This window comes from Catharus ustulatus, chromosome 30, assembly GCF_009819885.2.
Source record: "Catharus ustulatus isolate bCatUst1 chromosome 30, bCatUst1.pri.v2, whole genome shotgun sequence".
Classification (NCBI taxonomy): Eukaryota; Metazoa; Chordata; class Aves; order Passeriformes; family Turdidae; genus Catharus; species Catharus ustulatus.
The window spans coordinates 895,170-920,193 of NC_046250.1; the positions used below are offsets into that span (position 1 = coordinate 895,170).

General features: G+C 45.8%; 1 protein-coding gene across 3 annotated transcripts in view; it reads right to left on the bottom strand.

The window, feature by feature from the left end:
* ASH1L (ASH1 like histone lysine methyltransferase) overlaps window positions 1-25,024 on the bottom strand; it is a 69,450-nt gene that overhangs the window by 4,160 nt on the left and 40,266 nt on the right. The window contains exons 8-25 of one of the 3 annotated variants that reach the window (XM_033082680.2): window positions 23,917-23,990; window positions 22,357-22,402; window positions 22,013-22,121; window positions 19,199-19,405; window positions 18,020-18,166; window positions 16,800-16,908; window positions 16,469-16,630; window positions 16,145-16,239; window positions 15,782-15,939; window positions 13,796-13,948; window positions 13,339-13,393; window positions 13,113-13,245; window positions 9,310-9,558; window positions 7,753-7,839; window positions 7,457-7,547; window positions 3,088-3,226; window positions 1,846-2,018; window positions 535-701 (exon numbers count right to left, since the gene is read on the bottom strand). In XM_033082680.2, coding sequence (XP_032938571.1) covers window positions 535-701; window positions 1,846-2,018; window positions 3,088-3,226; window positions 7,457-7,547; window positions 7,753-7,839; window positions 9,310-9,558; window positions 13,113-13,245; window positions 13,339-13,393; window positions 13,796-13,948; window positions 15,782-15,939; window positions 16,145-16,239; window positions 16,469-16,630; window positions 16,800-16,908; window positions 18,020-18,166; window positions 19,199-19,405; window positions 22,013-22,121; window positions 22,357-22,402; window positions 23,917-23,990 — 2,354 coding nt within the window. Of the gene's footprint in view, window positions 1-534; window positions 702-1,845; window positions 2,019-3,087; window positions 3,227-7,456; window positions 7,548-7,752; window positions 7,840-9,309; window positions 9,559-10,290; window positions 10,406-13,112; window positions 13,246-13,338; window positions 13,394-13,789; window positions 13,949-15,781; window positions 15,940-16,144; window positions 16,240-16,468; window positions 16,631-16,799; window positions 16,909-18,019; window positions 18,167-19,198; window positions 19,406-22,012; window positions 22,122-22,356; window positions 22,403-23,916; window positions 23,991-25,024 lie in introns of those variants that run through there. The other 2 variants (XM_033082679.2, XM_033082681.1) reach the window with 2 other exon arrangements.

Below are 25,024 nucleotides of genomic sequence, written 5' to 3' on the forward strand. Positions count from 1 at the left end.
AGCTCACTTGCAGGAGATTTGCAGATCTGCCACCTCTGCTGCTCTGAGACCCTCTCTGAACTCACCATCACCATCCCTTGAGCACCTCTTTGCTCTCAACTGCAGTTTTATTACACCCAGTTTTCTTTCCAAGCTTGTTCCAGCCAGTTTTTCCCCCAGGCTGTGCATACTCCCAGAATTATGGAATGATTGAGGCTGGAAAAGCCCTCCCAGTCCATCCAGTCCAGGCTGTGCCAAATCCCCACCTTGTCCCCAGCCCAGAGCTCTGAGTGCCACTTCCTTGGGATGGACACTCCAAACCTCCCTGGGCAGCCTCTGCCAAGGCCTGACCACCCTTTCCATGAGGAAATTCCTCCTGAATATCCAGCCTGAGCTTCCCCTGGCACAGCTTGAGGCTGTTACCTCTTGTTCTTTGGGAGCCCCCACCTAAAGCATCAGCTCCCTCTGGTTTCATCTATCAACAATCAGGGGCTTTCCAGAACTCCATGCAGTCTCCTAAAAGCAGGTAAGGAAGCTGAGAGCAAAGCCACTCACTGAGAAGTCCCTCTTGGGAGTGAGTTTCTTGGGGAAGTGGTCGAAGGCGTAGGGCTTGGTGCACACGGGGTAGCGGTTCCGGTGGATCTTGTAGAAGAGGTGAGCAGATTTATCCAGGCGGTAATCACAGATGTAAACATCCTGCTCCTTCACACCCTTCGGCCTCCCTGCCATCAGAACAAGCAAAAATCAGTCATGGCTGAGGGGGAATGTGCTTTATCACAGGGTGAGTGGGGCAGGGGCTGTCACTGTCCCTGTTTGCTCTCATTCAGAACCCCACAGGACACACTGCTGGCTCACTCTGAGGGGAGGACCTGCATCCTCTAACCAAACACTTCCCAAACTCTCACAGACACAATTATCAACTGACATCATTTGCTCTTCCCTGTCCACTGCTGGCCCTCTTCAAACAGCAATCCCTGTCCCAGGACAAAGCTCTGAAACACAAACTTCCCCTACAGCCTTTGCACAGCAGGAATTACCCCAGGGCATGTCCCTGCTTCCAGAACAGCCTGCATTTGTCCCAGAGGTTGGTTCAGCTGTCTTGCTTCAGGGTGAGGGTGATGTTGGTCACACCCCAATGTTTAGTGCTCACCCTCAGCCCAGAACTCTCCCAGCTCTGCCAGCACAGCCATGACAGCTGACCCCAGCTGGCCACAGCAGTGTCCTGCCCAGTGGGGGTGGCTGGGATCCCCTGAGCAGTGCTGGGCACAGGCTGGGCATTGTCTGGAGAGTGACTACTCTGGGTATCACTTGTGCTTCTTGGGGTTTGTTCACAGAATCCTGGAGTGGTTTGGGCTGGAAGGGACCTTAAAGCTCACTCAGTGTCACCCAGTGCCATGGGCAGGGACACCTTCCACTGTCCCACACTGCTCCCAGCCCTGTCCAATCTGGCCTTGGACACTTCCAGGGACCCAGGGGCAGCCACAGCTTCTCTGTGCACTCTGTGCCAGGGCCTCCCCATCCTCACAGGGAAGAATTTCTCTCATGTACCCAAACTAAATTTCCCTTGCCCTGTCACTCCAGTTCATGATTAAGAGCCCCTCTCCACCTTCCTTCCAGCCCCTTCAGAAACTGGACCCCTCTTTCTACAACCTCCCTTTCTATTACTACTACTGCTATCATTATTATTACAATATTTTCATTTATTTCAACCATGAAACTGTTTTTATCCCATCCCCTGGGTTTGAACTTTTCCCAGCTCCTTGCCCATCCCAGGGGGAGCGAGTGGCTGGGCAGAGCTGAGCTTTCAGCGGGGGTTAAACCCCCACAGCCACTGCCCAAATGCTCAGGGATGTGCTCAATCCTCACCTTTGCAGTAGGTGTACAGGTCTAGCACACAGCACGTGCCCACCACGGCCTCCAGGGGGATGATTTCATACAGGGGCACCCTGAAGAGCTCGTTGTGGTAGAACTTGCGCGACGGGGAATGATGCGTTTCGTGTGGACGGAAATAGTGGTGGCCAAAGGCAAAGCGCTCCTCTCTGAGGGGGCAAAGGGGACAGGAGCACACATCAGCCATGACACAACTCACTCCATGCCCCCTGCTTCCTTTTGGCTGTGATGAACAGCAGAGTCACACAAGTGCTGCACATTCCCCTTCCTGCCTGCAGCGAGGGTAAACACCCCCAGTGTGGTTTCCATGGCACAGCAGAGAGACTGCCCAGGGCACAGCACTGAAGGGCCTCACAGTTGTCCCTGCAGCCACAGCCTGCTCCAGCACTGAGCAAACCCATCCATTTCTAGCTCTGATCCTCTGCTTTAACCTCCAACCTCCCTTGTTTCCACTGTGCAGTTGTGGAGCTGTCCTGGGTTACAAGGTAAAGATGTGCCCAAAAGTCTGGGTTCTGTCACCAGCTGCTAAACCAGCTGGGGCAGTGATCCCTATCTCTGTGGGAGAGATCCTCTGTTAATGGGCTGTTAAACCAGCTGGGGCAGTGATCCCCATCTCTGTGGGAGACATCCTCTGTTAATGGGCCAGCTGTTAAACCAGCTGGGGCAGTGTTCTTTATTTTTTCCACAACACATCCTCCCCTCCAGGAGATATTTTCTGTTAATGGCCACTGAGTCCCACTGATGACTGATAAAATTTAATCATCCCATTGAGAGATGCTTACTCAGAGGGAGGAGCCAAACATTTCCCACCTAGATAAAAAGTGAGATTTGGAACACCAAAGCTGCCCTTAGCCACTGGATTCCAGAGGACCAGAGCTACCAGGATCACCACTTCAACAAGACCACTTCATCTGCACTGCTACCACCACCCTAACCAGCAGGGTGTCAGGCTGCATTCTGACTCTGGCAGTGCTTTTTTCTGTCTTACTGTATCTATGTAATTTTTTTCTCATTCTCCTATTAAATTGTATTTCTGACGTGCAGACCCTCACTGGTTTTGCTTTCAAATCATTACAGGAGCACAGGCTCCAGCTGGGAATTCTTTACACCTGCACCTTGCTCATTCCTGCATTCTTAAGATGAGACTTCCATGCAATTCCTGTTCTCTGACAGGCAGGCCACTGGCATGTCTCAAAATGAGGGCTGTCTGGCACATACTTGTCGTTTTTCCAGAGTTTCTCGATGCGGAAGATGTCGAGCTTGTCGCGGTTGATGTGGGACAGCAGCCGGTACGATTGTCGCACCGGGTGCCCGTCGGGGGTCCTGCGGCTGTCCCTCATCAGGTACACACAGTCACCTGGCCAGGGACACAAAGGACACACCTGTGAGGAGCCTGGCCTGAGCCCAGCACACCAGAACCAGAGGAAATCGTCATTCAAACCAACACAAGAGGCACCCAGTGCTGGGTTGCAAGGAATGACACAAACCCGCTGCAGAACCTGCCAAGAACACTCAGATTACAGAAAAACTACCCACAACTTCCCATCCCAGCCTGAAAACACCAATCTGTAAGGAATCACAGCCAGGATATGTAAACATGTGAGTCATTATTAGGAAAAGCTGTAAGAATTAATGATGGCTGCAATGTGTAGAGAATAAATCTCTGAGAGAGAAGATACTTAGAGAGAAGATTACTATAAAGAAAATAAATCCTGTCCCAAGAAGCCCCAAGCTTTTGGTTATTCCAGCAGAATTCCAATGAGATGTAGAGCTCAGGAAATGTCAAGAGAATGCTGGAAGGACTGAAAAAACTAGCACTGCTGGCAATCAAAAAGTATTTCCCAAGAGCAACTTCTAAACTTAAATTTATTATTTTTTTCCCGTAAGTGAATTTAATCCTTAATTTCTCTGCTCTGACCTGTGAAATCCCAGAATGACCTGAGTTGGAAAGGATCTTTAAGACCACTCAGACCCACCCCACTGCCATGGGCAGGGATAATTTCCACTAAACCATCCCACCTGGCCTTAAGCACACAGGGCTGGGAAGAGATTCCACCTCTTGTGTTATTTACCTAAAAATGACCAAAACCTGGGAGCTCCCAAGCCATAAAACCTCCCCTGGGTAGGAGCAGAGGTAACACAGCAGAATGTTCTGCCTGGAGAAATGGGCAGCAACAGCTGCTCAGGAGAAAGCACAGGAACAGCAAGCCAAGGAAAAGCCTCCCTGTGCTGTCCCTGCCCAGCTGCCTTTCTGCTGTTTATGGATTTTCAGAGCCAAAAGCTAGAGCTCTGGGGATTAATCCTTCCTCCAAGAATTTGTCTAATCTTTTTGGAACCATTTATACTCTGACCTCTTCAGTGTCCTGTGGCAAGGCTTGCCACAGTCCAGTTATGCTTTTGTAAAAAAATCTTCCTCGAGTTTAACTGTTGCCAGATAATTTCTGTTTGTTCCCTAATTTCTGCATCACTGAACATTCCTGAGCCACATTTCACAGACCTTCATCATTCACCTTCCAAATCACCTGGGCACACTCTGTCCACAGAAAATCCCACAGATGGGATTATCCTTGTTATCCTTGTTTTTCCAGGTAGTGAGATGCTCTGTGCAATGGGATGTCAGAGCAGCACAGGGCAGGCAGGGACAGACACCCCAGGCTGTTACACAAAGTCACAAATCACTCTGATATTTTATGCATAACAATTTCTTTTTGACCTGGGTAGAACATTTTTCTCATGTTCCCATTAAATAACAATGAAACTCCTGGGTTTTTTCCCTATTTCCCCCCTCTTTTTGCATATGTGTACTTATGGCAGTTTGCCTGCTGTTATTAATTAGCAGTTTCACAACTTGGGAAAAAGATGCCAGGGAACCACTGAGGACAATGTGGCCTCAGGGTCATCAACACCCCAGTTCTGCTATAACCAGATTCAGGATTAAAGTGAAGCAATTCTATTTTCATTAATATAATCTCATTTATCAATCTTGTCTAAATTTAAAAGCTGCTCCTAGGGAATCCTCATACACAGAAATCACTCTCATATTTCCAACTTAAACTTTTGTCAGTTTGAAGCCATTTCTCCTTTGTTCTGTCACTCCAGTTCCTGATGAACAGTCTCTCTCCAGCTTCCCTGCAGATCCTGCAAGGGGCTCTGAGCTCTCCCCACAACTTCTCTTCTCCAGCCTGAGCATTCCCAGCCTGGCTCCACAGGGGAGGGGCTCCAGTCCCCTCAGCAGCTCCATGGCCTCCTCTGGACTTGCTCCAACAATTCCAGTCCTTCCTACACTGGAGCTGGACACAGCACTGCAGCTGGAGTCTCAGGAGAGCAGAGCAGAGGGAGAATCCTTTCCTTGCTCTGCTGTCCCTGTTCCTTTGGATGCAGCCCAGGACACCAGTGCTTTCTGGGCTGGGACACCTGGAGTTTTTGCTCACCCATCACCCAACTCCTCCTGCTCTCAGCCATTTCCCAGGCTTTGCTGACATCCATGAGGTTGGATGGTTCCACCTCTCCAGCCTGTCCAGCTCCCCCTGGATCTCCCATTTCCCTCCAGCATTTTGACCACACCACACAGCTTGGTGTCTTCTTCCCACCTGAGCTAAAACTGGGATAACAACAGCTCCCCTTTACGACTTTAAGGGTAACTTTTAAAGAAATTGGAGAGGTGGTTTCCTTAAAAGACTCCTAGAAAACAAGGAACATACTGAGAGGAGCTAATGGCCCCAAGCAGAATGTAAATAAAACCATTTGATTTTAAACCACCTAATTTTAAATGAGCTTTTTCCACCTCTCCCATGAGAAGAAAGCAACCCCAGTATCATTGCACCTGACTGAAAAAGGAGAATTAATAAGCAGATGTAGACAGATGCTCTCTTGCTCTAAAGATCAGGAAACTTGATTTCAATTTCAGTTTACACAGATGTTCCAGATGCCCCTCTGCCTCAAAAAGGAAGTTTCCAAGGAAAGAAACACAGCAGCTGTTGCTGGTGCATCAGGGATGATGATGTGTTACAATTTTTGGCTATGTGAGTTTTCCAGGATCCCTCCTGACCTGTTCATCAATTCCTATCCAAGGCAGAACTCCATGCTCACTCCAAAGGATGTGATGGATCAGTTTTATTTGCATCATCTCCTGGGTTTAGGTATTTAGGGAATTTTTGCAGAGGAAGCTTTTCTGTGGAGTAATGCTCAACAACTTCTAGCAGAATTACCAAAAAATTAAGAAATTAATTCTGTAACCACCAACTGAAGGAGGGATCTCCCTGAGACCCCTCTGAATGAGAGGGATTTGCCCACTCAACACAGCTGATTTTCAGTCTTGTTCCTCCAAAACATCAGCTCTCAAGCTTGGAGCTGTGTTCAGAGTGCAGCTTCTCCTGGGCTCAAGGCACTTCCAGGCTTTGTGGCAACATCAGCCTCTCCCCAGGAAAAGGTAAACCCTGAAGGGCATCAGGCCACACTTCTGCCTCAAAATGTGGAATTAGGAGGCCTTTTAGACACCACTCTCCAAGCTGCCTGATACACCCACAGCACAATAAAGGTCCTGCCTGAACACTCTGGGTGGAAAACTCAAGAGCAGCAACAAGCCCAAGGATTTGCCCTTTCCCTGCTGGAGCTGCATGTTCTGTTCCAGCACCTCGTGGTGGAACTTGTTTCATCTGCTCATGTGTCTGCAGAGGCATTTGGTGCCCAACAGCTGCACTTTGGTCTCCTTTGAACACAGGGCACAGGACATTTCTCTCTTTAAAGGGCATCTCTGTAATTGAGGTCACCAAGATCAGACCAGTGAAGTAAAATCGAACACACTGTGACAGAAATGATCTTAATGCTCTGAACACCAGGAAGGTGCCACAATCTCCAGATGAACATCATCCATTTCAACAGAGCATGTAAAAGCAAGTTCTGATACAGCCCTTGAAGTGAGTTATTCTCCAGCAAAAAAAGACATGAGAAACCCAAAGGCTGAACTCTGGACAGAACAGACAGTGCAGAGCAACATCCAACAATTCAAGTTCCAGAATCTTTCAAATGGGATAAAGAATATGCTGTTCTTGGACCTTTTTTTAATCCCCCATTTTCCTGAAGGTTCTCCTATTCCCCTCTAGCAAACTTATCAATTGGTTTCACTCATTTAAGAGCAGTTTCCTAATAATGATAAAAGGTTTTTTCTAACCTTGTGTGTATCTGTAGGATGAAATAAAATAAATTATCAGTGAGCTGAATTGTGTGGTTGTGGCAGCTGCCTTGGAGAGATTCAGGAATTCAGAGTACAGCCCAGAAGAGATAAGCTTTAGGGAACACATAAGCAATGAGCTGGATGTTTTAATGACCATTCTGCACTAAAATACTGGAGGTCTAACAGCTTTCTTGGCCTTTACTTCTAAATGTTAAACACCAGCAGTTGGCTCAGCATCATCCTCCCCTGGCCAGGACAGCCCTGGCTGTGCTAATTAACATTTCTTCATCAACAGTCTGTGAGAACTCTGACTGTGTATCACTCCCAGCACCACAGAGAGAGCAGCTTCCACCTGTGCAAGGTGAAATTATTTTTGCCAGAATCCCTGCCCAGTGATGGAAAGGGCAGCAGTACCTTGGCGGAGCAGCAGATCATCCCTCAGCAGGCAGATGTAATAAACACAGCCAGGCTGGGCATAGTGGGGCCGAGGGATCATGGGAACCTCCTGCAGGGAAAAAAGAAACACAATCCTGAGCTGCACACCATGAGCAATCCTAAACTGGGCTGCCACACTTTCCAGAGAAAAACTGACCCCTAATCAAGGAAACTTCACCGATGCCAAAAGATACAAATTCTAAATAAATACAAAAAACCCCCCTAAGGAGCTGCTATAGTTTGTAAGATTAATAGAAAGGAGAGTTTTGTTTTACCCTGTTCACAGCTCGAGGTTCACACTGCTCACACAGGTAGTGTTCAACATCTGAGTTCACACCCATGCAGTCACAGTGCTGCCAGACCTGGAAAAACACACAGAGCCCAGTCACAAAGCCCTGGCACAGATTACAGCTGCCAACTGTGTTTTCTCAACAAAATATTAAGGAAAGCAAGAAAATAAGCTTCACACAGAATTCAAGATTTTCTATGAACTATTTTACACCATGTCAGCAAACAGACAAGATCTCCATGCAACAGTAAAACCCCAAAATTTAAAAATTAATTTCTCTCTCCAGAGGGCAGGAGCTGGGGCAGTTTGGGCTCCTCTGCCCAATGCATGTTACATTGAGTGAAAAGAGAATCTCTCCTCTTGTACAGAGGCAGTAAAAGAGTTAAGAGAGAATCTCTCCTCTGTGTAGAGGCAGTAAAAGAGTTAATTAAGAGAATCTCTCCTCTTGTACAGAGGCAGTAAATTTCATGATTATAAGGCGCATATTACAATACAGAGTGTGATCAAAGGTGTCTGTTCTGTCACCATCTGTAGAGGGTGGGGCAGTGATCCTGATCTCCATGGGAGATATTCTGCTAATGGGCATCCATTGAAACCAGCTGGGGCAGTGTTCTTTATCTCCATGGGATATCTCCTGTTCATGGCCATGGTTTATAAACCAGGTGGGGCAGTGTTCTTTATCTCCATGGGATATCTCCTGTTAATGGCCATGTTTTATAAACCAGGCAGGGCATTGTTCTTTATCTTTTCACAACCCATCCTTCCTCCAGCCAGTCATTTTCTGCTCATGGCCACTGAGTCCCACTGTAGCACTGATAAAATTACTGCATCCCATTGGGAGTTGCTCCAGCCAGGGGGAAGAGCCCAACATTTCTTACCAAGATAAAAACAGAGGTTTTGGGACACTAAGGGAGCCCCTTTCTCCACTGGACTCCAGAGGAAAACCGGATTTCTCCACATCACCACTGGAGTTCCGGAGGGAAACTGCACCTTGTACAGGAGCACTGCTCCAACTGAGCCACATCTGTCACTGCAGGAGGATGCAGCCACCATGGGATGGGACTGCTGCCAACACCCTGCCTGACTGATGGGGTGTCAGGTTGTACTCTGACTGTGTCAGGGTTTGGGGTTTGTTTCTTTGTAGTGCTGTATTTCTATTTTAATTTCCCTAGTAAAGAACTGTTATTCCTAATTCCCATATCTTTGCCTGAGAGCCCCTTGAGTTCAAAATTATAATAATCTGGAGGGAGGGGGTTTACATTCTCCATTTCCAAGAGAGGCTCCTGCCTTTCTCAGTAGACACCAAACTAAAGCAGCAACTTTTTGTTCTTTGTCCATATATAAGCCGCACCTGATTATAAGCCGCACTTCGGGTTCGGACCAAAATTTTAGTAAAATGGTGCAGCTCATAATGGTGAAATTACTGTAATTAAGAGAATCTCTCCTCTTGTGCAGAGGCAGTAAAAGACCTGAACAGTGAATTAATGCCACCAAGCACACAGAATGCTGCTGAGGAGAGCCCAGCTCCCTGTGGAGCCCTCACCATGCACTTTTCACACTGGATCATCAGCCCCTCGTCCTTGTAGAGGCCGCAGATGCAGCGGATGACGTCCTCGTCCTTCTCATGCCCGTTGTCCTTGTCACACACCGAGGTCTCGCTGCTGTCGGCCTCGCTCGCCGTCTCCCCCACGATCTCGTCGATCTGGGCCGAGGCCTCGTGCCTGGCGCTGTAATAAGCCTTGCGCAGGCGGCACACGTCCCGTCCTGTGGGGGATTTCCTCCCGTAGTATTTCTGTAAAAATCAAATTAAAAAACCCAAAAATGCTTTATTAAATGTTTTATCTCCATGTGTTGTTAGCTCCTGTCTGGGCATGCCTGCAGCACCAAAGTGTGGTGTTGGGACACTGGGGATTTCCTCCCGTAGTATTTCTGTAAAAATAAAATAAAAAAACCCAAAATGTTTTATTAAATGTTTTATCTCCATGTGCTGTTAGCTCCTGTCTGTGCATGCCTAGGAGGGTTCTCCCTCCAGCACCAAAGCTGTGGTGTTGGGACACTGGGGATTTCCTCACATAATATTTCTGCAAAAATAAAAAAAACCCCGCTTTATTTCCATGTGTTGTTTAGCTCCTGTCTGTGCATGCTTGCAGCACCACAGCTGTGGTATTGGGACATTGGGGATTTCTTCCCATAGTATTTCTGTAAAAATAAAAAAAAATTAAAAAAAAAAGCTTTATTTCCATGTTCTGTTTAGCTCCTGTCTGTGCATGCCTGGGAGGGTTCTCCCTCCAGCACCAAAGCTGTGGTGTTGGGACACTGGGGACTTCCTCGCATAGCATTTCTGAAAAAATTTTTTAAAAACCTAAAAAATGCTTTATTTAAATGCTTTATTTGCATGTGCTGTTTAGCTCCTGTCTGGGCATGCCTAGGAGGGTTCTCCCTCCCAGCACCAAAGCTGTGGTGTTGGACATTGGGGATTTCCTCCCATAGTACTTCTGTAAAAATAAAAATTTAAAAACCCAGAAAATGCTTTATTTCCATGTGCTGTTTAGCTCCTGTCTGTGCATGCTTGGAAGGGTTTGTGCTGCAGCACCAAAGCTGTGGTGTTGGGACACTGGGGATTTCCTCCCATAGTATTTCTGTAAAATCAAAAATACCCAGAAAATGCTTTATTTCCATGTGCTGTTCAGCTCCTGTCTGTGCAGGCCTGGGAGGGTTCTCCCTCCAGCTGCAGCACTGTGGCAGTGTGAGATGTTACACAGTGATTCCTGTATGAAAATACACCATGGGATCAATATAAACAAGAATACTGAATCCAAAGTAAAGCATGGATATGAGACACAGAAAAATCTAATGATTTCATTATTTTTGTTTAAATCACTCTGCACTGCTTGCCTGTTCCTTATCAATTTCTGATTGTTCCTTATCAATTATTGATTCACCTACTTGAATTTGGTGAGTAATTTATAACAGCAGTGAATATTGCAGCTTTTCTGAAAGGTGCAATTTGAAACCCAGCCAGCCTGGGTGAAAATCCCAGCTCATCTCCTGGAGCCTAAGTGCTGATGTATCATTGGTCAAGAAAGTGAATGACAGAAATTGTAACCAAGCACCTGTGTGAGGCCAGGAAAGATCAAGCAGCCTATTTAAACTGCTCACACACAAGAAAATTGTTGAAGTTTTGTTACAGTGAACTACAAGTGTCCTGGATGAAACAACAGAAACTGCTGGAACAACATAACAGGGACAGATGAACAGGAAGCTCTCACAGATGTGTAACAGAAAGATCTTTGAGTGTAGAATCTGAAGAAGGAATAGAAATAAAAGCAGGTTTTGATACAGAAGAAAAGAATTGTGCCAGTCTTACTGGATAACTAATGACAGGAATGTTGGATTTGTCTTTACAAACAAGCTGTGGGTCTGCTGTGAGATAAAACCAGCACTGAGAGATAAAAGAAACAATGGGATGGATTCCACTGATTGATGAATGGAAAAGATATTTGCCTTTACAAACAAACTGTAGGTTTGCTGATAAATGAAATTGGATAGTGAAAAATTAAAGAAGCAATGAGGGAAAACCCATGAATTCTATAAGAATTAAAAGTTAAAAGGGAGGGTTGTACATGAGAGAGGAATCTCAGGTATCAGTGTTGGGGAAGTCTGTGCTTCTCAAGTACCTCAGCAATGGGGAAAGAGAGAGAGAAATGCAGATGGGAAATTGGGATAAAAAGGAGATGAGTCCTGCAAAAATCTGAGAGATCCCAGGGGATGCCCCATGGCCTCTCCCTTTATTCAAATAAAGAAAAAGGACTCCTGTGTCTCCTTTTTGGACATAAAACTCTGGTGTTTGTGGATTAATTTTCCTGACACTAAGAAGGTAAAGGGTATGTTAGTTTGTGAGTTGGAAGGGGTTTTTATGACTCAGAGCAAAGGATAAATCCACCTCAAACAGAAGGTATTTTACCAAGAGAAAGATTCTACAGGCAAACAAAAATGCCATGTTGCAAGTAAAAAAAAAAAGTCTCAAAAAACCTGAAAAACAACTTCTAGCTTAAACTGTACCATATGAACTTTTTGTGATTGGAAACTACTAACATGAAAATGGTAATGTTAGTAGTTATGACAGGCTATAGGTAATAGTAAAGGTATTTATTGGTTGTTATATATTAAAAGAAAAGCACATCATGCATTGTAACCAGAGCTAGAGGAGGCTTCAGACAAACTCACAGTTGTGGTGACAGGCTGGGCTCCTGCCACCCATGACCACTGAACTGCTGCATTATCTGGACACAATAAACAGCATTTTAAATATTAAAGAGGCACCTGGAGTCCTGCATGCCCCATTTCAGCTCTTACACTGGGGTGCACTCCCCATCCCCGCCCTGACTCTGGTAGCAGGTCCATGGATGGGACATGGGCAGGGGAGGAACTGAGAGCAGCCCTGGGAGGAGGAGCTGGGTGATGGGTGAGCAAAAACTCCAGGTGTCCCAGCCCTGTGTGTTCCCAGCCCAGAAAGCACTGGTGTCCTGGGCTGCATCCAGAGGAAGGGACAGCAGAGCAAGGAAAGGGATTCTCCCTCTGCTCTGCTCTCCTGAGACTCCAGCTGCAGTGCTGTGTCCAGCTGCAGTGCTGTGTCCAGGTCCAGTGCAGGAAGGACTGGAACTGTTGGAGCAAGCCCAGAGGAGGCCATGAAGTTGCTGAGGGGACTGGAGCCCCTCCCCTGTGGAGCCAGGCTGGGAATGCTCAGGCTGGAGAAGAGAAGTTGTGGGGAGAGCTCAGAGCCCCTTGCAGGATCTGCAGGGAAGCTGGAGAGAGACTGTTCATCAGGAACTGGAGTGGCAGGACAGCTGGGATGGGTTCAGACTGAAAAAGGGGAAATTTAGGTTGGATATAGAAAAGAAATTCTTCCCTGTGAGGGTGGGGAGGCCCTGGCACAGGTGCCCAGAGAAGCTGTGGCTGCCCCTGGATCCCTGGAAGTGTCCAAGGCCAGGCTGGACAGGGCTTGGAGCAGCCTGGGATGGTGGAAGCTGTGCCTGCACATGGCAGAGGTGGAATGAGTTTTAAGGTCCCTTCCAGCCCAAACCACTCCCTGATTGTGATTCCATGACATCTGATACTGAAAAACAGGGTATCCCTTCCAAAAGGAGCAGACTCTTTAGGTCAGCTATTCATGAGTGTCCTTGACCTTCTCTCTGACCTAAGGCAGTCAAAGAGCTCATGATTTGCTATTGAAATCTCATCAGGAATGGATCAGCACAAGTTCTCTTCCTGCAGAATAAATCTCTTCTTTTACTCCTGTAAGAGCATTAAAGGAGGGCACATCCATGCTGCCAGAGAGAGCCTCACCTCTGCATTCCTGAAGACCTTCAGCATGTCCCCATCAAAAGCTTCCACAGTTTTGTAGTAGCCAGTCAGGATCTGCTTCTCAATCGTGGCAAGATCCAAGGGGTCAGAGATCTTTTCATAATAGTCTGCATTTCTACAAAGGAATGTTGGCACAGTGTCAGCTCCACCAGCAATTCCCACTGGGCAAATCCATCAGAGGAAACAGCTCTGGGAAAGCAGCACTTACTTTTTCTTTGGGGGCAGGTTCAGGAGAGGAGCTGCAAGCGCCTGCCTGGAGGAATCTGCAACAGGAACAGAGCTTAGTGACACCACTGGAGTGAAGCTTCCAAAGAAAAGCAACTAACAACATTCAATGTGGGATAAAAAGGTTTTTCTGTTCTCTGAGCCATGGGGATTGAAATGTTTCTACATTTCTAGTTTTTGGTGGCTATAACTGGAGTACAGGTAGCACAAAAATGACAGTTTCTGATTTTTTCTGGAATTCTGAAAAATTAATTTTAAAAAATGAATTTAAAAGGACAGCAATATCTGCAGGGGGTTGAGGCGAAAGCAAAGTGATTATTGGTAAGGGGAGAAATTTTTAAAAATCGGATTTAACATCCCATCTTTTCCTACTCACGGAATCCATTACCAGAGGTTGAAAACACACCCATGGAGAATTTTAAAAAGAGAATCACCTTCACCTTTGTAGGATATGATGCTGTCACAAATCTCCTTGAAGATCTGAGCCAGGCGGGCGGCACGAGCCACCTCCAGGTTCTCCTCGGCCGCCGCCAAGCGCCGCGTCCGCACTGAGCGCGACGTCTGCAGCGCCGAGAACTGGGTCATGAACACATCTGGGACAGGGACACACAAGAGAAATCCCCTTCTGAGCAAGACAGTTGTGAGATCAAATCTTCTCTGGTCTAGCAACTCCACCATTATTAAATGAAGATGTTTTCTAAGCTGCTGAAACATCCAAGGGTTCTGTTCCATATTCCCACGTCACTAAATGGATCAGTTGGTTATTGGAATATTTTATCTTGCTGGAGCAAATAAATACTCAAATCCTCCAGCTTCTCCTGTGCCTGACACTGGGGGTCAAATCCTGCCAGGTTGTGAGGATGATGGTCCCACCAACAGGATTATTTTGGGAACAGGAACAGCAATTTTTGCCCCATTCCCACAAGTGACTGCATGCCAAAAATCTTTGTTCTCTAAGGGCCTGAAAGCTGGGTGAAAATCCCAGCTCATCTACAGGATCCTGATGTATCATTGGTCAAGAAAGTGAATGACAGAAATTGTAACCAACCAACCATGAGGATAAATGACAATTTTCAGAGTCCACACAACTGTTTCTGGTTTAGGGACACGGACAACAGGAAACAGTCCTTCCCCATTGGGGTCCAACCATGGAAAATCATGAATTACAGACTGGTTTTGGTTGGGAGAGACCTTAAATCTCATCCAGTTCTACCCCCTGCCACGGGCAGGGACATCTCCCACCATCCCAGGCTGCTCCAAGCTCTGTCCAGCCTGGCCTTGGACACTTCCAGGGATCCAGGAGCAGCCACAGCTGCTCTGGGCTCCCTGTGCCAGGGCCTCATCACCCTCACAGCCAAGAATTCCTTCCCAATATAGAATGATATCCTAGAATCACTGGGGTTGGAAAAGACCTCCAAGATCACAGAGTCCAACCTGTGATTGATCACCACCTTGCAATCCAGACCACAGCTAAATGCCATTCTCCCTCGCCTGTGACAAACCACTCTTATTGAAACACCACATGTGACAACTTCTCCCAGGACTTGAGTAACCTCTGGAAACTTTTACCTGTGCAGTGTTGGATCCCAGAAACCTGGGATTTTGGAGCTTTCTGTGCTTTATGGCACTGACACCCTGGAGAACACTGTTTTTGACCTGAGGCTTTGGAGAAGGCTTCTAGACTTGAGAGATGGAGTTAAAATCATGGGTGTGTAGTTAAATAGAAGCCCTTACAAAAGGTGTATGGATCTCACTGGAGCTCTACACTGGGTTTACACAGACTTTAACTCTCTGTGTGTTGGATCCCTGGGGTTTTTGAGCTTTCTGACCCCTTGGAGAACACAGTTTTTAACCTAGGGTCTTGGAGACAGCTTCTAAATTTAAGTGATGAAGCTAAAATCATGAGTGTGTAGTTAATTAGAAGTGTGTGCCTTCACATGGTAGAGAGTTTTAAATGTGAGGTTTTTATAGTACAGTAGTAAGTTTGGGACAAGATAGAGGATTTTAGGTGTTGTCTTTTTCAGTGCTCATCTTCCTCCTTCTTCGTGGGTTTCAGGTTGTAGTTTCTAGTTGGTCAGTGTCACACTAAGGGTCATGGAAATATAGTTATTGGGTTAAAAGTATAAATAATATAGGTGCTAATTCTCTGTTAGACTGTTGAGCTTTAAGGGACCTTGTAGCAGCTGGATCTTGCACCATTTTCCTCACTTCTAGCAGGTAACTAGAGGTCCTATCAAACCCTCTGTACTTTTTGCTAAGATTTAATCAACAACCAAACCCAAACACGAGAAAAAACATTTCCATGGTGTATTCATTAATCCCAGCTCTAAGTAAAAGCAAAAAAGACTAAAACAAACCAGAGATGAAGTGGTACCAAAGTGCCACTGCTGCTCCAGCTCAGCACTGGGGGAGGTTGAGTGCCTCACCTGATTTGATGTTGCCGTCGTCGCGGCAGATGCCGTTCCAGCGGCTGTACAGGGATGAGCTGTGCATGCTGTCACTGACGTGCTTCACCTCCTCCTGCTTCTGCCTGATCTTCTCCCAATTCCTGACCAGGAACACGTGGTGTTTGAGCACAAAATTCCTGAAACAATGAGGAAGCTGTTCAAGAAGAGCCTTTTATTGGAAAATGAGTTCTTTAGTTCAGAGGTGTATCCTGGGACTTCTCGCTCAGCCTGGCTGGGAAGGGAGAATTAAAAGCTGCATCCTCAGAAATTCCAGGATGCTCCATTTTATAGAAGAAGACAACACTCCATTTCTGAGGCAAATCCCCTTAAATCAGCCCTTACCTTTCCCTGTTAGACATGGGCTTCATCTGCAGCTGAGGTGTCAGCCTGGTTGGGGCGTTCACACTTTCACTGGGTTCCTCAGGGATGTGGCCCCTCTGGAAAACAGATTGCTCTGATAGACAGGAAAAACTGTGCCAAGAACTCAGCAAAGCAGCCAAAGCAGCCCCTGAGACAGAATCTGAAGCATTACTCTACTGTACTTCTATTTAAAGTTTGGGTTTCTGTTTCAAGTTTAAAATTTACACAAACACCAGTTTTTGGTCTGGTGGCAGAGATGATTTCCCATCAACTTCACCCCCTCCAGACTCTGCCTTTCCTACTTACCCTCTTCTTTAGTTTGTGCTTTGACTTCCTCTTCTCTTTTGACCTCCCAGGTCTCCTGTGGGTGCTCACAGGTTGACTGCTTTTGCTTGAGAGTCCATTCATGCGTTGGCTTTTACCCCCAATTATTCCTCTGCATTTGTCAAAGCCACATTTGCAGAGTTGCTTCAAGAGAAAAAAAAATCCAATGAACCCCAAACAGTTAGATTTTCTCTCAGTATTAAAAAGAACATTTTCTGCCTACTACAACATGACAGGTTTTGTTAATTTTTACACTTTACAGAACTGTTAGGCCTTAATGAGATTTTTCAAGGTCTCACAGTGAGGTTTTTACCTGTTTTTCAACATTAAATGAGTGGAAGTTGTAGTCATAGGTGAGCTCAGTCCCAGCAGGCATGTCCTTGAGTGCATACAGCCCAATCCTATACACACCATTCACAGACCTGTGGGGAAAACACCATCAAATACTCCCAAAAATTAAACATAAAATCATCTCTGTGCAGAGTGGCAGTGTTAGGCAGCAACACCTCTGCTGTGCCCTGGGTTATGCTTGGGCAGTTCTTTTATTTATCTCTTACAATAAACTTTGAAGATTAAAAAGTGAACACCACATTTACAAGGAGTAGGAAGTGCCAGGGCTCCCCCACCCTCCCAAGGAACAATTCCTTCCCAAAATCCCATCTAACCCTGGGAAACCCCTGCCCCTTCTCCTGTCACTTCAGGCCCCTGTAAATAGTCTCTCTCCATCTTTCCTGCAGCTCCTTCAGGTACTACAAAGACATAATTGGGTCACTTGGAGCACTTCTTTTCCAGGCTGAACAATCCCAATTATCTCAGCCTTTCCTCAGAGCAGAGCTGCTCCATCCCTCTAATTAATTTGGTGCTTCCTCCAGACCCACTCCAACAGCTCCACATCCTTCCTGTGCTGGGACCCCAGCTCTGTACCTGAGCAGGGCAGAGGGACAGAATCCTCTCCCTCTGTCTCTTCAATTCTTTTATTTTCTGTTGGATTTTCAAATTTAAAACTTTACATCTAGAATTATCTGAGAACCACGAGCTCGTCTGATGTATTGTCCCCACAGTGACTCCTGTTCCACCATCTGCCATTCCCCTGCAAATCACTCACTGAAATCCCTCAGCACCACTTCCTCCTAGCCTGCCTTTCACAAAGTGCTGGTATGATACAGGGTGTGCTATTTCCCTCTTTCCCTGCTTTAAAAAAAATTGAATTGTCAAAAAGAAAAGGTATATACACAGATAGATGATTTTAGAGCATTGCCCAGGCTTCAAGAATGTAAAAACCAGCAATACTGGGAGGGAAATGTCCCAGTGTGACAAACAACAGTGCTGGATCTGCCAGCAAACCTGGATCCTGTCTGCAAAGCACCCAGCACTCACCAACACTGCACAACTTCTCCTGAGCAATGTGAGCCCTGTGTAAGGATTATTTACAGCTTGATTCCCCTCTCTATTTTCAGATCTGACTCCCTCACACGAGCTGGTTCTCTCTCTCTCTCTCAGCAGTCTCTCAAGGAGCAGAATCCCTGTGCTCACCATTTCTGCATCTCACAGTTGGGGTTGCAGCTGTGGTTGATGAAGCGCGCCTCGTTGCCCATGCGGTAGCTGTCGATGACCATGCCGCTGTCCAGGTTCAGGCAGTAATGGTCACTGTGGTTGTGGTACTGCTCAATCATCCTGTTCCTGTGCAGCAACACAGAGAGAGCCTTGTCATCCTGCCTGTCCCCACACAGGTGACACACAGCACATCTCAGAGAGGGTTTTGAAGAAAAAGCAATGATAATCTCTCATGTTTTATAGAACCATACACCTAGAGATGGAGGAAAACCATTATTGTACCTGTTCTTATAAGTCAAGGTCACTGACAGGGTTAGAATTTAGAAATTTGCTCTTCTGGAATGCTCCCTTTTGGGTTCTGCAGGTTATTTGTACACATTCCTTGGGGTGTCTGTGTACAGCTTCCTCCTGGGGAGTGGGCAGGCTCTGGAATCCCACCCATGGAGCACAGGGACAGGAATCTGTTATCTCTGTGTGAGAAATGCTCCTCTCTGTATGAGGAGAGTGCAGCTGCCTTCTGGGGGAGCTCTGAGAACAGCAAGTCCCTCCAACCTCAAACATCCCACCATGCCACAGAGTTAACAAGAGAATTTCTTTCTTTTAATGGTTATCAATGCTCCCACTTGTTCTTTTTCCTTCACATCTTTCTGCAGAAGCCCATGCCCCTTCCAGCCCCACAGCTCTACCTGGTACAGCACAAATCCTGCAGAGTTCTCATTGCAGATTTTACTTTTACAGGGCAGATTTCAAACATTAACCACCCCTCTCTACTGGACTGAGAAAAAAGAATTTCTTTCTTTTAATGGTTATCAGTGCTTCCACTTGTTCTTTTTCCTTCACATCATTCTGCAGAAGCCCATGCCCCTTCCAGCCCCACAGTACAGCACAAATCCTGCAGAGTTGTCATTTCAGATTTTGTTTTTACAGGGCAGATGAGGCAGATTTCAAACATTAATCAGAGAAAAAAACTGGTTAACCAAAAAAACCCGAGAATTCTTTTTCTCCTCATCCTCCCCTTTACTCCAACCACAGACACTAAAAACCATTTCTAATCAAGATTTCTAACCGAATTCTTTTCCTCCTCATCCTCCCCTTTACTCCTTCATGAGAACATCCCAACCACACATACTAAAAACCATTTCTAATCAAGATTTCTACCTGAATTCCTGCTCACTAACAACTTCTCCCAGATACTCAATGATGAACTGTCCAGCTTTGAGGGGCTCTTTGGTGCGGATGCCCCAGCCCTTCTCCTCGGCCCGGAACCTCTCCAGGCACTGCACCCACTCGTGCCGCTGGATGCGCTGGTTGCAGCACTGCTCCCCGCAGGGACACGTGTTGGGGGAGCACTCTGCAAAGATCATCCTACAGCAGACAAAACACAGGCTCAGGGGAGGGTAAAGCATCCTTTGGGTCATGATTATCAATCAATAGGTGAAATGGAGATAGAAATATAGAAATCGGCACATGAATAATATATAAAAATATTTTAAAAATCAATATAAATCAATATAACACTCAATTCATAAATCAACATAAAATAATTTTATAAAGCAAGATAAAATCAATTCATAAATCAATTATAAAATAATTTATAAATCTATTATAAAATCAATATTAAATCAATTTATAAACTAATATAAAATCAATTCATAAATCAATATAATTTCATAAATCTATATAAAAATCAAATTAAAAATCAATATAAAAATCAATTCATAGATCACTATAAAATAATTTTATAAATCTATATAAAAATCAATTTATAAATCAATATTAAACCAATTTATAAACTAATATAAAAATCAATTCGTAAATCAATATAAAATAATTTTATAAATCTATATAAAAATCAATTTATAAATCAATATAATAACAATTTATAAATTAATATAAAATAAATTTATAAATCAATATAAAATAATTTTATAAATCTATATAAAATCCATTCATAAATCAATATAAAATAATTTTATAAATCTATATAAAAATCAATTTATAAACTAATATAAAATAAATTCATAAATCACTATAAAATAATTTTATAAATCTATATAAAATCAATTTATAAATTAATATTAAATCCATTTATAAATTAATATAAAAATCAATTCATAAATCAATATAATTTTGTAAAACAAGATAAAATAAACTCATAAATAATAGAAAATAATTTTATAAATCTATATAAAAATCGATTTATAAATCAATTTATAAACTAATATAAAAATCAATATAATTTTATAAACTAATATAAAAATCAATATAAAATAATTTTATAAATCTATATAAAAATCAATTTATAAATCAATACAAAATCAATTTAGAAATGAATATAAAAATCAATGTATAAATCAATATAAAATCAATTTATAAATTAATAGAAAAATAAATTTATAAATCAATGTAAAATCAATTTATACATCAATATAAAATTAATTTATAAATTAATATAAAATCAATGTATAAATCAATATAAAAACCAACATTATATATATGAATAGATGAATCAATAATAAATCAATACATAAAGAAATAAATCCAGAACAGCAAACGAAACAAAGCAGAAGTGACTCAATAACTAAAGTGTTGTTTGTTTTCAAGGTGTGCTGCACACAGACATTCCCTGCCTGCCCCTCTGCCCTTCACAGGGCACAGTGCAGATTTGAGGGGCTCATCCTCTGCAGAAAGGGCAGGGCAGGAATCACCTGGGGCAGGTCCAGCTCTGCAGGGGCTGAGGGAGGGGCAAGGGGCCACACCTGGCACTGTCCCTGTGCCTGGCCAAGGCCAAGGGGGCACTCTGAGCCCCCCAGAGCACTGGGCACAGCCCAGGGGGGGACACGAGCCCAGGAGGGGACACCAGCCCAGGAGGGGAGACATGAGCCCAAGAGTGGGGGGACACCAGCCCAGGAGGGGGGGACACCAGCCCAGGAGGGGAGACATGAGCCCAGGAGGGGGGGACACCAGTTCAGGAAGGGAAACGAGCCCAGGATGGGGGGACACCAGCCCAGGGGGTACATGAGCACAGGAGGGGACACCAGCCCAGGAGGTGGGGACACCAGCCCAGGTGGGGAAATGAACCCAAGAGGGACATGAGCCCAGGAGAGGGGACACCAGCCCAGGAGGGGAGACTAGCCCAGGGGGGAAATGAGCCCAGGGGAGGGGACACCAGCCCAGGAGAGGGGAACATGAGCCCAGGAGCGGGGGACACCAGCCCAGGAGGGGGGGGACACCAGCCCAGGGGAGGGGGGACACCAGCCCAGGGGAGGGGGGACACCAGCCCAGGGGAGGGGGGACACCAGCCCAGGGGAGGGGGGACACCAGCCCAGGGAAGAGGACACCAGCTTAGGGAGAGAGGGGACACCAGCCCAGGAGAGAGGGGACACCAGCCCAGGAGGGAGGACACCAGCCCAGGGAGTGGGGGACACGAGCCCAGGACAGGGGACATCAGCCCAGGAAGGGAAACGAGCCCAGGAGTGGGGGACACCAGCCCAGGGAGAGTGAGGGGACACCAGCCCAGGTGGGGGGACACCAGCCCAGGTGGGGGGACACCAGCCTAGGGAGAGAGGGGACACCAGCCCAGGACATCAGCCCAGGCACGGGGGGGTGACACCACCCCAGGGGAGGGGACACCAGCCCAGGACACCAGCCCAGGGTCCCTCCCCAGGGGCAGCAGCTGGAGCTGTTCCTGTGCCTGCTCCACCATCCAAGGATTGGAAGGACCCAGAGCCTGGGGCTAAACTGGGAGGGAACTGGTCTGACTGGGAGCAGCTGGGAGTGTGGGGTGTCCAGCAGGGCCCTGTTGGGTCACTGTGAAGGGACCTCAGTCCCAGCAGTGCCAGTCTGGGGTGACACTGGGACCCCAGAGGGTCAGACTGGGAATTTTCCCCTCTGGGATGATGCCTTTGTTGCTGGGGTGCATCCAGCACAACTCTTCACCTAGGAGATGATGAGAAATAATCCAGTGCTAACCTGTTCAGACAATCCTCCACACAGCCCTTCCCACTGTCATCTTCTGGTTTCTTACAATTGCAGGTGGTGGCCTCGTAGCCAGAGAGAGGTTTGACATCCACATAGACATCTGGAAGGGAAAAAAGCAAAGAGAAAACAAACCCAAATTGGAAAAAGAATTCTTTTCAGGTGAAAAAACAGAACTGCTTGTCTACAGAATTTTAATTCCAATCAGTAAAGTAAAAAAAAAAAAAAAAAAAAAAAAAAGTGGAAGTGTATTTGGTAGGACAAAGAGCAGGACAGAAAGGAGGGTGTCACATGAAAATTCCACAGTTATCACAGTTCAATAATAAGATTTTACTTACTGGAACGGATTTTTTTATAAAGTGGGACATCTGGCTTTTTATACAACTAAAAGGAAGAGAAAGAAAATTTTAATACATTGCATAAGAGCATATGTTATTCAAAAGGATCAGGGAAATTATGTTCTGTACATAGGAAACTGTTCTGTAATCATTACTAGAAATCTGAGTTCTCTTCTCTAGGCTCAGACTGCATTAACAAACAGGTCACCAAAAGGACCTGAATAAGTGGAATTTGGGCTTGGTGAGACAGTGGAGCAGTTTGTTCACCACATTATTTATTCTGTCTGCCCAGAGCAATGTGGCAAACAGCTGTCCTGAGGACAGGCTCCTCTGAACAGGGCTTAGGAGAAGAGGAATTATTTATACCTACTTTGGAGAAACCATCTTTGGTGGAATCACCATGTGCCAATGCTTAAAAGAGTGAAAACAAAAAATCAAGGTGCTGATTTATCAAGGTGACTCAATGATCTTAAGGGGTTTTTTTCCCCCAATGTAAAGGATTCTGGCATTCTCTAAGAACTGTGAGTACAGAAATGCAGATTTATCTTCTCTGCACATGGAGATGATGGGAAGGGAAAGGGGAGATTACATCACAATTCATAATTTTATATATATTCCAGCCTTTCAAACAAGCTTTAAGGAATAATTTCTAATTATTTGCTATTTCATAAACATTTCCTGCACTAAGAGCCTTCCCCCAGTGACCCTTGAGGAACATCTCAGACATCTCCACAGCCCTGCACAGAGAAACTCTGCAAGAGCCTCCAGGGAGAGCTGGAAAATATCAAGGAAACAGATTCCATGGATTTATTACTCATGAAATCCTGAACAGATGAGACAGGCCATGGTCAATACACAGTAAGAAAATGTCCTCAGCTGAAATGTCCCCAGTGCTCCTGGCTGCAGGATCAGATTCCAGGGTGTTGGAGCCACCTGGGAATGTGTCCTGCTCATTTACATGCTCAAGTTACAGTCTGAGAGCACTTTCTCACCACAGAGCTCAGGGCAGATTCTCCCATCAGCCTTAAATCCTGTGGTAAATCACTTGGTAGAAAAAAAAAAAATCCTATTTTTAAGCTTGCACATATTTAAAGCTCTTTAAAAAGAACCAGACTGTTAAACAGTTTCTCTTCTTTCCTCAGTACGAAAATTTCAGCTTGCAAGTGAAAAATAAATTCCACTCTGTTGGGATTGATCCAAGAAAAATAAGGCCTGAAATTTCTCAGTGCTGCTGGCAGTACATCCCAATTCTCCCGAGGCGTGTCTGAAACCAGCTCCCAGCTCAGAGCAGCGCTGCCAAAATAAAAGTCTGCAGCCAAATTCATGACTTCTGCCGGAGCACAAACTCACAGGGTTGCTATTTTGCAGGAGATGGAATAATGGGAATTTTCAACATGAAATACATATGCAAATCCCTTCTCCCCTCACACAGAGGCAGCAACAAGAACTCCCCCCCAAATGGGATGTGTGAACAGGCTCTGAGTGCTGCTGTTTCCTTCTGATCCCAGTCCTGGCAACCCCTGACTCCTTATCTCTCATCTCTCATCTCTTATCTCCTACCTGGTTGTGTTTCCACTGCCAGAGGATGTCGTAAGGCAGCTGGAAGTCGATTCTCTTTTGTCTGAGGTACTTCCCTGAAACAAAAAGGTTTGTGAGTGGCACACACTCCCAGGCAGTGCAGGTTCTGACACAGGGCTGGAGAGCACAAAGTAGAGGGCACAACCCTCTGAGAACGTTCTGGATGTCAGGGAAGAGCCCCAGGACACAGCCCTGGGTCCTGCTCAGGAGGGGCCTCCATGGGCACCGAGGGATGGGGAGGAGCTGGGTCAGAGCCCAGCACAGGCAGCACTGACCAGAGCAGTGGACAGGACTGACCAGAGCCCCTGACAGCACTGACCACACCTGAAAGGACTGACCACAGCACTGACCACAACCCTGTGAAAAGACAACAGCCAACACCTAACAGAACTGACCACAGTCCTGAAGAGGACTGACCACAACCCTGTGAGAGTACCACAGCCACCTCTAGACAGGACTGGCCACACCTGAAAGGACTGACCACAACACCTGACAGAACTGACCACACCTGAAAGGACTGACCACAACCCTGTGAGAGTACCACAGCCAACACTGGACAGGACTGACCATAATCCTGGACAGGACTGGCCACAACCCTGTGAAAGGACAACAGCCAACACTGGACAGAACTGACCACAATCCTGTGAGGGTACCACAGCCAACCCTGACAGAACTGACCACAGCACCTGAAACAACTGACCAGAACACTTTTCAGGACTGACCACAACACTTTTCAGGACTGACCACAACACTTTTCAGGACTGACCATAACACCTGACAGCACTGACCATGACCCCTGACACAACTGACCACAGCACCTGAAACAACTGACCACAACACTTTTCAGGACTGACCAGAACACTTTTCAGGACTGACCAGAACACTTTTCAGGACTGACCAGAACACCTGACAGAACTGACACAGCCCTGTCCTTGAAGCTGACATGTTCTCCTGAATTTTCCTGTGCACAATCCAACACTAACACCCAGGACAAGACCTGCACCACCCACACAGGCTGGTAAATCACCATATTGTACTCAAAGAAATCAAATCAGTTTTGAAAAGAATCTCCCAGCCTGTTCCCGTGACC